At 33.3% G+C, this 11,891-nt stretch overlaps 1 protein-coding gene across 1 annotated transcript; it reads left to right on the forward strand.

Annotated features, from left to right (window-relative positions):
- The first annotated feature begins 1,166 nt into the window (after positions 1–1,166).
- On the forward strand, positions 1,167–4,330 carry LOC131019528 (tropinone reductase homolog At5g06060-like). Its single transcript, XM_057948074.1, has 5 exons — positions 1,167–1,352; positions 1,526–1,733; positions 2,593–2,809; positions 2,899–3,005; positions 3,943–4,330. Exons 1-5 carry the CDS (start codon positions 1,276–1,278, stop codon positions 4,135–4,137), a joined length of 804 nt encoding a protein of 267 aa, XP_057804057.1. The 5' UTR covers positions 1,167–1,275; the 3' UTR covers positions 4,138–4,330.
- Positions 4,331–11,891: the final 7,561 nt, after the last annotated feature.

The raw sequence follows: 11,891 nt of genomic DNA on the forward strand, positions 1-11,891 counted from the left end.
GCTTCGTCAAATTGGCGTCATTGTCTGGGAGTTGCGGTTCTTGTAGTTAAGTGTCATTTGGCATTTGTTTTGTTATTTTATACATGTTCGTTCTTAACCCTGCAGGTCAAAACAGAGAATCGTACTTTGACCCAGAAATCGAGATATCCGTAATGCAAAGGAAGAACCTAACCAAAAGGCCAAGACATGTGTACCAAGCTATCCTGGATGGAAGAGTTCCCGAAGACGAAGGCCGACCGGCGAGCCCTATCCGCGGGGGCAATCCGCCTGAAAATGTGGTTATTCATCTTGATCTTGAGGAAGAAGAAATGGGTGACCAGGTAGCAGAGAGAACACTTCGAGAGATGGTATTTCCGGCGAATATCAGTCTGAGACCATTGGGCATCACTTTGCCCATGATAGAAAGAAATTGGGAGCTGAAACTTTCTTTCATCCAGATGTTGCCCTAGTTCAGTGACTTACCTGGAGAGGATCCTCAAAGACATTTTTAGAATTTTGAGATGGTATGTGGCACGGGCCAGAATGCAAGAGCTATTGGAGATTACGTTAGATTATTGTTATTCCCATTTTCACTGCATGATGGGGCAAGAGAGTGGTTGTATACATTGCCAACTGACAGTATCACAACTTGGGCACAACTGCAACAGAAGTTTCTTGAGAGTATTTCCCAGCCGCACGAGTCCAAACCACGAGGAAAAGAATCAGCAGCATAAAAATGGGCACGACAGAATCATTCCATGACTATTGGAAGTGTTTCAACAAACTCTTACTCAAATGCCCTTAACACCAGATTAAAGAGCATGATTTGTTCCAATAATAATAAGTAATTTAATTTTAATATTCTCAATGCATCGTATGGGGCGAATATACTAGAAATTTAATGGAAGTGTAGTTTTTTCCTCAAAAAGGGAAACGAATGTTGTTTATTTTTTTTAGGTGTTTATTTTGTATGATTGATATGATTCATGATTGACTATTTTTATCCTGAAAAAGTATAATTTCTCTAATCTTACATTTTTAATGGGATAAAAATCAAGTAAAATTAGTATAAATAATAAAATTAATCAAAATTTTTGAAATATTTCAAAATTTTAGCTCATCAAAATAAAGAACAAAAATAATTTTACTATTTTTATTTATGAATGTCATTATCCAAAGTAAATGCTCATTTGGGTATATTATACACGTGTAAAATAGTAATATACCAATCCAACTCACTGGAAAGGGCAAGCCTAAAATTTCGGGCAAGGAGAAAGAACGGAAGAAGACAACCCGATGGCCGGAAGCAGCAATTCGAGGTGGTCTTTGGCCGGCATGACTGCTCTTGTTACCGGCGGCACTCGTGGAATTGGGTAATCTTTTGTCTCTTCTTATGCTAAATTTATACTGGACTCTATCAATTTAAACGAAAAGTCTTTTGTTCGAATGCAACCTCAATTCCATTTATTCTGAATTTAAATACCAAATAAGCAGCCAACACTGTATGCTACGACTTAAGCTTTTTAAATGAGATGGTCTCGATCAGGTATGCTACTGTGGAAGAGCTGGCGGAATTGGGCGCTACTGTGTATACGTGTTCGAGAAATGAGGAGGAACTCAATCAGCATTTGCAGGAGTGGAGTTCTAAGGGGTTTAATGTCAGTGGTTCTGTGTGTGACGCGTCATCTAGGGAACAACGATTGCAGCTCATGGATAAGGTTTCCTCTCTGTTCAGCGGCAAGCTTAACATTCTTGTGAGTAATCGTAAAGCCTGTTTATTTATAACCATGCTTTTACATTCGACATTTCTTATGCTGGGAATCTTGTTTCAACTAGAAAATCAGGTTCTTGTCGTGCTATTGATTTGCCTCTTTTGAATCTGGAGATTATGCTACATTGGTTGTTGTCTGGATAGTTAATCTATTTGCGGAGATTTTTTTGTTTAAGGGGTGATGCAATTGCAAGGTCGTATGGCCGTTTCTGCTTTTGCACCAGCACAGCACTCATTCATGTTATGAGTGTCTATTTGCCCGAGGGAGTAGATGATTATACTATAAACTCCGAGGTCTTGCTATTTTTGGTGTAAACTGCTTACAGAAACAAATTGAAACTGTTTGGTTAAATCGTCCGCCTTGAGTTGAAAAGTCACAATGCTAAAACTATTGATTGTAATTTTAATACATGGATAAACTTTGTTGATGAATTTCAGTCAGATCCTTCGTGAAGGCTTAAAAGGTGTTGGCATGACACGCTTTATATCTGTTGTCAATTGCAGAAAACTAATCTCACAAATAGATAGGTATTGTTTCTCAATATTTATCCGTTGGTGAGTTAGTCTGGTGTGTATCGAAATAAAAACTCGTGTTGAAGTCTACTACAAGGAAGTGGATAAACTCAGTGACATCATTTCAAGATATTTTATTGCTTCTATTCAATTTGTAATACCAAAGGCTAATCATCTGCACCTGAAGATTTGTATATTTCCAAATATCTTCAAGATCTCAGTTGCACTTGTATACCTGAGCATGCATCAATTCGTGCAGTAACGACCATGCAGTACTTTGAACAATTTGGAAAGACTTGAGACTGACCTCTACAATTTTAATCCTGTAGGTAAATAATGTTGGGACTAATATAAGGAAGCGAACTGTTGATTACACCGCTGAAGAATATTCTAGCATCATGACTACAAACTTAGAATCTTCTTATCACCTATGTCAACTGGCTCAACCTCTACTTAAAGCCAGTGGAAAAGGCAGCATTGTGTTTATTTCTTCTGTTGCTGGTTTGGTGCACCTATTTTCTGGATCTATCTATGGAGCTACTAAGGGTACGTTATTTTGCAGAACTAAGACCGTTCCCTCTTATGAATTATGTGCAACAGATGGAGTTTTGAATCTGTAAGCTTTGTACTTACAGGAGCAATGAATCAACTTACAAAAAATTTGGCATGTGAGTGGGCAAAAGATGGCATTCGAGTGAACAGTGTTGCTCCGTGGTATATCAAGACCTCTCTTGTGAAGCCTGTAAGTTGCGCTTTTCCCTCATTTTTTTTTTTTTTTTTTGGGGGAAGCTTTTCCCTCATTTCTCAATTTTATATTGTTTGGTACACTAAGATTTAGGTGCTTGCATAAGAAGCTACTTACAGAATAACTTTACCTGGACACATTCTTTTGCATAAAAAACTGTTACATTGTAGTGTTCAACTGAAGTTTGCATAGAATATGTTTGTTGCATTAACGAATAAGTTAGACAATTTAAACTTTCCTACTGAAGTTTTTCAGGCTTCTCTTCACTAATGGATAGCATCACTCAAGTGCACTGATCTTATTGTGTGGCATAGGCTTGCTTGAATTGTTAACTTTGTGCAGATCATTTGTCTGGATGATAATTATGCTTCAGCTATCTTTTAAGTGATCATGTAAATAAAATTTGCAGGGATCGATCTGTTAATTTTTATTAGTTATTATTGCTTAGGCGTGGAAGTGATTCTGAATCTTTTAATTTTCTTCTCATACATTCTTGTATAAGCAGCCACTTAATACTGAATCACATAAATTTCACAAAACCAACACTTCCGGGGTATCATTTCCGTTACATTATAATAATGTAGGAAACAATATAATGGCACTTCAGCGGAAATTCAAGTGATTACAGGCTCTTGTTTCTTTAAACACGGCTTTAAGTTGTCTTTGCTAGCTGCTAACGGGAAACAATACTAGAATGCAAGAGTTTGTCTTTGCTAGTTACTAGCTTGGCTTACCAGTGTAACACAACGAAGTCTTTAAAGCCAGTAGTTTCCATTCAAAACTATATAGGTTGTCTATTGTCTAATCCATTCTCTCGTGGAACGCAAAAGCACTCTGTACTTTTTTTTGGCTCATTTCCTTAAATATAAGCAAAATGACCGGCTTAAATACTGCGTGTTTAATATTGAGTCCAAGTGCGTGCTCGTGTTTGCAGTTGCTGGAGAATGAAGAGTTCGTGGATAATGTAGTATCTCGAACTCCTCTCAAGCGTCCAGGAGAACCGCAAGAAGTATCGTCGTTGGTTGCCTTCCTTTGTCTGCCTGCTGCTTCTTACATTACAGGTCAGATTGTATGTGTAGATGGAGGACTCACTGTCAATGCATTTCCTCACGGCAGCATGAACCTTTAATTAACTCTCTGTTCTTCAACTCAATGTTTATAAACTCAGATGCAGAGTGAATTTGAACCCAGATTCTTGGCCCATACTTCTCATAAATTTCATCTTTCTTATTTTTATTTTTTGTTTATTTGAATGATACACTTATTCTATCGAGTCAAGACATTAATTTCATTTCTATTTCAAAAAAGAGACATTAATTTTATTTCGTGCTTCGCTGTCATAGTTGTGATGTGATAGCCTTCTGTTATTTAAGACGTTGCTCTATCTACAATCTTTATGTTGAAAATGTGGTCTTGGGTACAATTGAATATACTATACAATTGAGTTAACTCGCACTCAAACTCTGATCCATATTTTAATTTGAACCCACATTCTAACTTAAATCGTGTAAATGACACTATTCGATTATATAAATGAAACTACCAGTAATTGACACTACTCTGTTATACAAATAACATTGCTTGTAAATGACACTGTGTATAATTAACACTATTCAGAAATATAAATGATACTTCTTGTAATTGACATTATAAAATTGTAAATAACACTATAATATTTTAAATGACACTATAAGATTGAAAAAGACACTATAATTTTAAAATATTATAGTGTCATTTATATAATTGAATAGTGTCAATTATAAGTGGTATTGTTTGTAAAATTGAATAGTATCATTTCGATCAGAATGCGGGTTAAGGTTTGGGTGCGGGTCTATTCGATTGTAGTCATGTTGAATTTTCATTTCACTATCTGAATTTGATGATTCTCACTCGAAATTGAAAGTTTTGATGATGTGTAAATAAATATTTTAAACGTAAAATTAATTTTGACATTTTTCTTCTCAAACTTTTACGTATTTTCAAACAAACTCGTGCGTCAGTATTTCCATCTAATTTGTTAATTTTTATTTGAAGTTTAGTTCCTCAAAATAACAGCTATGTGATTTCCTAAGCTATTGAATAGATGAAATAAAGATTTCAACCAATTAAAATTGGTGAGAAAATAAAGACTGACCCAATTACAAGAAACAAGGAAATTAAGGAGGAAGATGTTGGAGATTGCCGAGTTCATGGGCGAGAAATTGAAACCCTTGCCAAAAAGGGGAGGTAGGTCGATTGGCAGAGCACTTTAATAATTGAGAAACCCTTGCAAAAAAGGTTAGAAAATTAAGGAAAGTGAAAAAAATGTGAAGACAGACGAGCGGAACCTCACGCAAATTGTTCCCTCTCAAAAGAAACAGAGAGAAGAAAGAAGCCATTGTAGAAGAACAAACAGAGAAAATAAAAAAAAAATTAGAGAAAGGGAAAACAATTCGATGGATAATCGATTATAGAGATCAGATTTTGAAAGAAAAAGCAGATTGGAAGAAATTAGAGATTAATCAAGTCTTTTTTTTTTTTTCTCTCTCTCTTAATGCCATGTCATAATTGTGCAGAAACCAGAGAAAATGTAAATAAAGAAGAAAAAGAAGTTGCTGAGGAAGGAAGAAATATCTATGTTTCATTAATAAAAAATGATTTTTTCATTTTTCGAAAATAGATACTACTCTATTAACCATATCTTAGTATAATAAACACATTGCTAGAGTAAAATTAGTACTCTATTAGTTGTTATTACGTAGACAAATGTTAGTATCTACGAATATACGTTATAGAGTTAGTATAGTATCTCTCAGTGTACTAAGAGCATCTCCAGCGCTCGTGTCGAGCGCTGGGTCGACGCGGGACGAAGAGGGAGCTGCCGCACTGGAGACGCGGCGTCGAAGGCAAGACGCGGGTCGTTGGCAGATTTTGGCGAAATCGTGCGCTACACGCGCCGATTTAATAAAAAAAAAATGAAGAGTGCGAAAAAAAAAGAAAGAAAGGAAACGAAGCAGTGCAACTATGGGGGGAAAGATGAGAAAAAAAAAAGGGTGGGTTGGGGAAGAAGAGGGGATGTCGGCTGGGTGGGGTAGGGCTTTTAAAATTTTCTTTTTTGATTTTGATTTTAATTTTTGTTTTTTTTTTCTTTTAAAATCCTAATTTTATATTGAATATTTCAATTTTTAAAATCCTATATTTTCTTTATGTACTCCCTCCGTCCCAAACGAAATGTCTTGTTTTCCTTTTTTGGTTGTCTCAAACGAAATGTCCTGTTTCCTTTTTGGGAAAAAATAAGGGATAATAAAGTGTAATTAAGTGCTTTATTGTAGGACCCACTAAATTTTTAACTTTACACAACACCACTTATACTCTAATTAACTTGCTCCTTAATAACCGTGCCCAAAAGAAACAGGACATTTCGTTTGGGACGGAGGGAATATTTTTTTATTATTTAAATTATGTAATATTTTTTTATTGTAATGTTTGAATTTTATTTTTAATAAAAAATTGAAATTTTAAAATTAAAGTGTACAATTGGGGATTTTATTTTAAAATTGGACTTGAAGGAGCACATTTGGTCTCGTTTTGGTCCGATTGAGCCCTAGAAAATTATTGTAATTTTTTTTATTATTATTGTATTTAAATTATGTCTTTAAATTATTGTAATGTAGAATTTTAATTTTAATAAAATTTGAATTTTAAAAATAAAAGTGTAGAAATATGAATTTTGTGGAAATGAGGATCTAAGCACCCACCTAAGACACAATGCATTGGAGAGGGGTGTGTCTTAGGTGGGGCCCACTCCTAAGACACCCCTCTAAGACACAAGCATTGGAGTTGCTCTAATGAGGTGATTAGTACGGTGGAATGGAATGGTGATTCCTACCTCCATTCCATTCTTATGATTGGTATAGTTTTATTTTAAGAATCATCATTTTTAAGGGAATCACCATTCCTTTACATATAGGAATCATCATTTATTCCCTCTAACATGGTAATACACATTCCATTCCATTTCTAATTCACCTAAATTTAGGTTTTGACAAAATTATCCTTATATATTTTGCACCCCACCCCACCCCACACCCTCCTCCCAATAAAATATATTTTTAATTTTTCTCGCTACTCCACCCCCACCCCCCAAAAAAATTATTTTTCTCGCTACCCCCACACCCCACCCATCCCTCCCTCCCTCCCTCCCACCCACCCACCCCCACCCCCAACATTTTACTTTTTTTAATTTTTCTCGCCACCCCCCTCTAGCCCACCCCAAAAAAATTTAACTTTATTTTTAGTTTTTTTCGCCACCCCCACCCTCAATTTTTTATTTTTTATTTTTATTTTTCTTCCACCCCCCCCCCCCCCCTCTTCCCAATTTTTTTATTTATTTTACTCGCCACTCACACCCATCCATCATGATGCAGAAATTCCACAAAGACACATACCCTATTGGTATTGCAACTCAAGATTCGGTTCTTAGGGAAAAGTTTACTGATGAACCTGAACATGCAATAAAAAAAAGGTAAATTTGGTATAAAATCATAATAAATTTCTAAATTTTGTTTTTCCCCACAATATTTCATTCTTGTTTCAAAATTCATAATAAATCATTTTTTTGGAATTTCCCACGATGATAGATTTCGATCAAAAATTTAAATGACATGGCAATACAATGTAATTACATGGCAATTATGTGACATGACAATCTAATTGCCCTTTGCGTTTTAACGGTGATTGATCCCGTTAGAGTTGCGCTTGGGGCGGCCGTTAAAACGTGGAGGCATTTTGCATTATTTTTTGAAACGCTGAAGTAGTAAACAACGTCAACCCTGACGTTAGGGTGTTAAAGGCGATATGGGTGTCAACGTTGAGGGGGAAAGTAGTACTTAACCCTTAAATGTGCCACATCATTTAAGTTCGGCGCCACGTAATTTAAAAAATTCGCCGAAAAATCACTCTATGGAAAAATTCCAAAAAAAAGTGATTTATTATGTATTTTTGAAACAAGAATGAAAGTTTGTGGGAAAAACCAAAATTTAAAAATTTATTATTGTTTTAAACCAAATTTACCCTAAAAAAATTGGGAGGTAGGGGGGAGGGGGGTTAGTGGGAGGTGGGTGGGGGTGGCGAGAATTTATTTTTTTAGAAAAATAAAAAAACAAATTGAGGGGAGGGGGGGAGGTGTGGGGTGGCGAGTAAAATAAACAAAAATTTGGGGATGGGGGTGGCGAGAATTTTTTTTAAAAAAGATAGGGGGTAGGGTGGGGGGGTGAGGTTGTGGGTAGCAAGAAATTTTTATGTTTTTTGGGTGCATGTTTCTGTGTAGTAATATGCTTAAGTCAGTTTTTTTTTTTAATAATTTTATTAATATTCAATTTTTTATCTTTTCGATTTTACTCCGGTGCAGATTTTGGTTTGTCCCTACAAATATAACACAAAATAGTGATGGAAGAGAGATGCAAAATAATGCCAATTTGATAAATCTATACTATATTAAAAAGGGAGTTCTCAATTTCAAATTGATTTCGAATCAATTTCAAAATTGAGTGGCAGATTTGTCATTATAATAAAATTAAAAGTTTATTTATAAGCTATACATATTTTTTTTTCTTTTTCTTTAACTTTTTTACTTTTCTATTTTTTTCTAATATTGTGAAATTCGATCAATTATAAAATATTTGATATGCATATCAAATTAAAGATCATGACAAGAGCTTTAATTTGATACTATGTTATGTAAATATTAGATTTAAAATATAAAAATTATATTTATTTAAAGATTAAAACTTGAGAAAATTCTCTCTCCTCTCTCCTCTTTTTTTTGAATAAATCTATTTTTTTCAATTATCTTTTAACTTATAGTATTGTTTTCTTTTTTTCACAATACCAATTTTTATTAATGTGAAACATTCTTTATTTTTTATATTAAACTAAAATATTATCTTAAATTATAGTATTTTTTTATTATATTTAATTTTTTTTATATAAAAATTAAATTAATATAAATTTTATATATAATAAAATATAAAAATATTTTTCGTGCGTTGCACGAGTACAAATGCTAGTTATGATGTAAATGTTAATTTAGTAAAACAAAATAATTTCATTTCATTCCTAGAATTTATTTTTAGATATAAATCATAGGAATGGAATCAAACAAAGAATTACAATTCCATTCATTTTGTATTCCTTATGCATACCAAGCAAATGAATCACCAAGGTTTGTCATTCATTTCCTCTCTTCATTCCATTCCACTCCCATTCCATTCCATCATACCAATCACCTCATAAGTGATAACTAAGACATTCAAGAGCCTTCAAATTTGCGATTTTAGCAGATATCCTAAAGTTATTTTATGCGTGTTTTATGGATAAAACATGATTTCAAATCTACAGATTTAATGGAGTATTATTAAATCGTAATTACAGATAGACTCTGTCTGTATTGATTGAGTCCTCATCGAGCTAAAACTCTTCGTTTGCTTTCACGATGAGGAAATGATTAATTGCGCTTAAGATGACTGGGAAGATTCGTGCTTAATTGCTCTCGCCATGTAATCAAGAATTCCTGTTCCTGCTAGGTGTTTTCGGACTTGCTGTCTGTAAGTACAGTTACTAATACTGTACATTTCTTTGTCCTAGTAGAAGAGTGTTAGTAAGGAATACACTTGAGCGTCAATTGAAAAAGAGTTATAAACTCTTTTTTATTATGTTCTTGTTTTTCAAGCGATTAGATGCGCCTAGAAAGTTAACCGTTGTCTAGCTTTCGATTGTCCACCATTGATGAGGTTTTGAGAAGACATATAGACTAAGTAAAAGAAAGTCTTATTGTATAAGTCCTTGTATATCTTAACTTCATATAGTGGATAATTTTCTCTGAACGAGACTCTTAGACGTAGGTTGTTGTTTAATCAAATTGGATTATTATTTTATGTGTATTGTTCTTTTTTGTTGCATAATATATTCTAATGATATTATATTATCTTTCGTATATAAATAAGAAATAGAAAAAAAAAATATACCCAACCATCCATATTAATTGCTTGACATTGTACATTGATTTGTTACATTTATGTTATTTTTATCCTATTTTTTATTTAATTTTTAATGTTGAATTTGAGTCCATTCTAAAGTTAAAAGTAAAATTACTAATTATTAACAATGAAAATTAGTTTATTTGTTTAGAAAATGAAATACTTTTTTTTAAATGCATAAAAGTATGTTTTATATGCTTTCAATCTAGTTGATGTTACATTAATTGAATTGCAAACAATTATTTATTATATTAAGTGATTGTTAAAAAAATTCATAAAAATAAAGTGTACGAAATGCTTAAAAAAATTTGCTTCAGGGACTCCCGCCCCCGAACCTCCATGTAAATGTCTTTAAACGCCGTAAATCAACAAATTCAACCCCCTCTAACCTCAAATCCTGAATCCGTCCCTGATACTCCCATAACCTACTACAACACATCTCACCGTTTATAGATTAGTCATTCTTTCACACATTTTTTTGTATAGGTTTCTTTTTCTCCTCTGAATCGGGAGAGAAGATGAAACTTTAATAGAAGATTATTCTAAAGTTGCGTTATCTTTGGTTGTAAATTTATCATGGGAAAATGAAGGATAAACAAAATTTCATCCTTTAAATCCTTCATTTCTTTTTCCACATTTCCTATTTGACCCTTACTCATTCCTCATTTACACTACAAAGGAAGGATAATATTATCACGTGTAAATGAGGAATGAGTAATGATCAAGTAGAAAATGTGGAAAAAGAAATAAAGAATTTAAAGGGTGAAATTTTATTTATTCTTCATTTTCTCATGATAAATTTACAATAAAAAATAACGCACCTTAATAAAAGCAGATGAAGAAACGAAAGGGAGTGGCGTTGATTCAAATACTTTTCTCATTTAAGTTGAACTTACGTGATAAATAAATAAATCGGAATACAAATTTTGGTCGTAACGGTAGTGTGAATTTGTAATTTGTAATCGACCCCAAAAAAAGTTGACATCAGAAAATGTGGTATTTAAATATGCAGGATATCAATTGGCGTCCAGCTGCGAATTCAATTCATTTCAAAGTAAGACAAAAGTTTGAATAATAGAGAGTAGAAAGAGTTTGAGCGGTGGAGGTGAAAGAGGGACACGCGTCGGAGTGAAGGAAGAGAAGGTGATATTCGTTGGGTCGTCCATCAACTATGAGTTGAGATTTGGTCCCTTACGTGTCTCATATCTCTCTTCTTTTTCACCACGTCTTTCTTTTTCTATTTCTCTTTTCCCACTCTCACTCTCTACCGCGTCCCTCTCACTCTCTCCATTCCAAAACAATATCTTCTTCTATTTGACTAGTGTTCATCACGGAATTTATGATCAATAGGTTATAGGCTCTGGTCTACACACTCAACTAATTCACTTGCGCAAAATCTGTTATAATACGCTCTATCTATATATACACTATCGTAGTCGTAGAGAGGAATGTTATATATTGTATAATCTTTTTTTTTTAAGTTCAGTTCATGTTGGTATTTCATTTATTTTTTATTTTTTATTTTAATTTTAATACCTTAAATATTATTGTTGATATTATTAAAATTTTATAAATTAGATCAAAGTTTATTTTGATGTTATAAGGAAAATGAATAAAACAAATTTAAATTTTTATGTAATTAAATTAATGATATTAATAATAATTTTTTAGGTATTATAATCAAAATAAATGTATAAAAAATACTGCCCTCTACATTCCATAAGAGTGTGCACTTCTATTCATTTTGGAATGTCTCATAAGAGTGTGTATTTGTCATTTTTGAATACTACCTCACCATAACTCCTTATTTCTTACCCATACTTTAAATAAAGTGAATCGCTTTCTCCACTCTCAATACACTCACCTA

Source organism: Salvia miltiorrhiza, chromosome 4, assembly GCF_028751815.1.
Source record: "Salvia miltiorrhiza cultivar Shanhuang (shh) chromosome 4, IMPLAD_Smil_shh, whole genome shotgun sequence".
In the NCBI taxonomy this organism is placed as follows: domain Eukaryota; kingdom Viridiplantae; phylum Streptophyta; class Magnoliopsida; order Lamiales; family Lamiaceae; genus Salvia; species Salvia miltiorrhiza.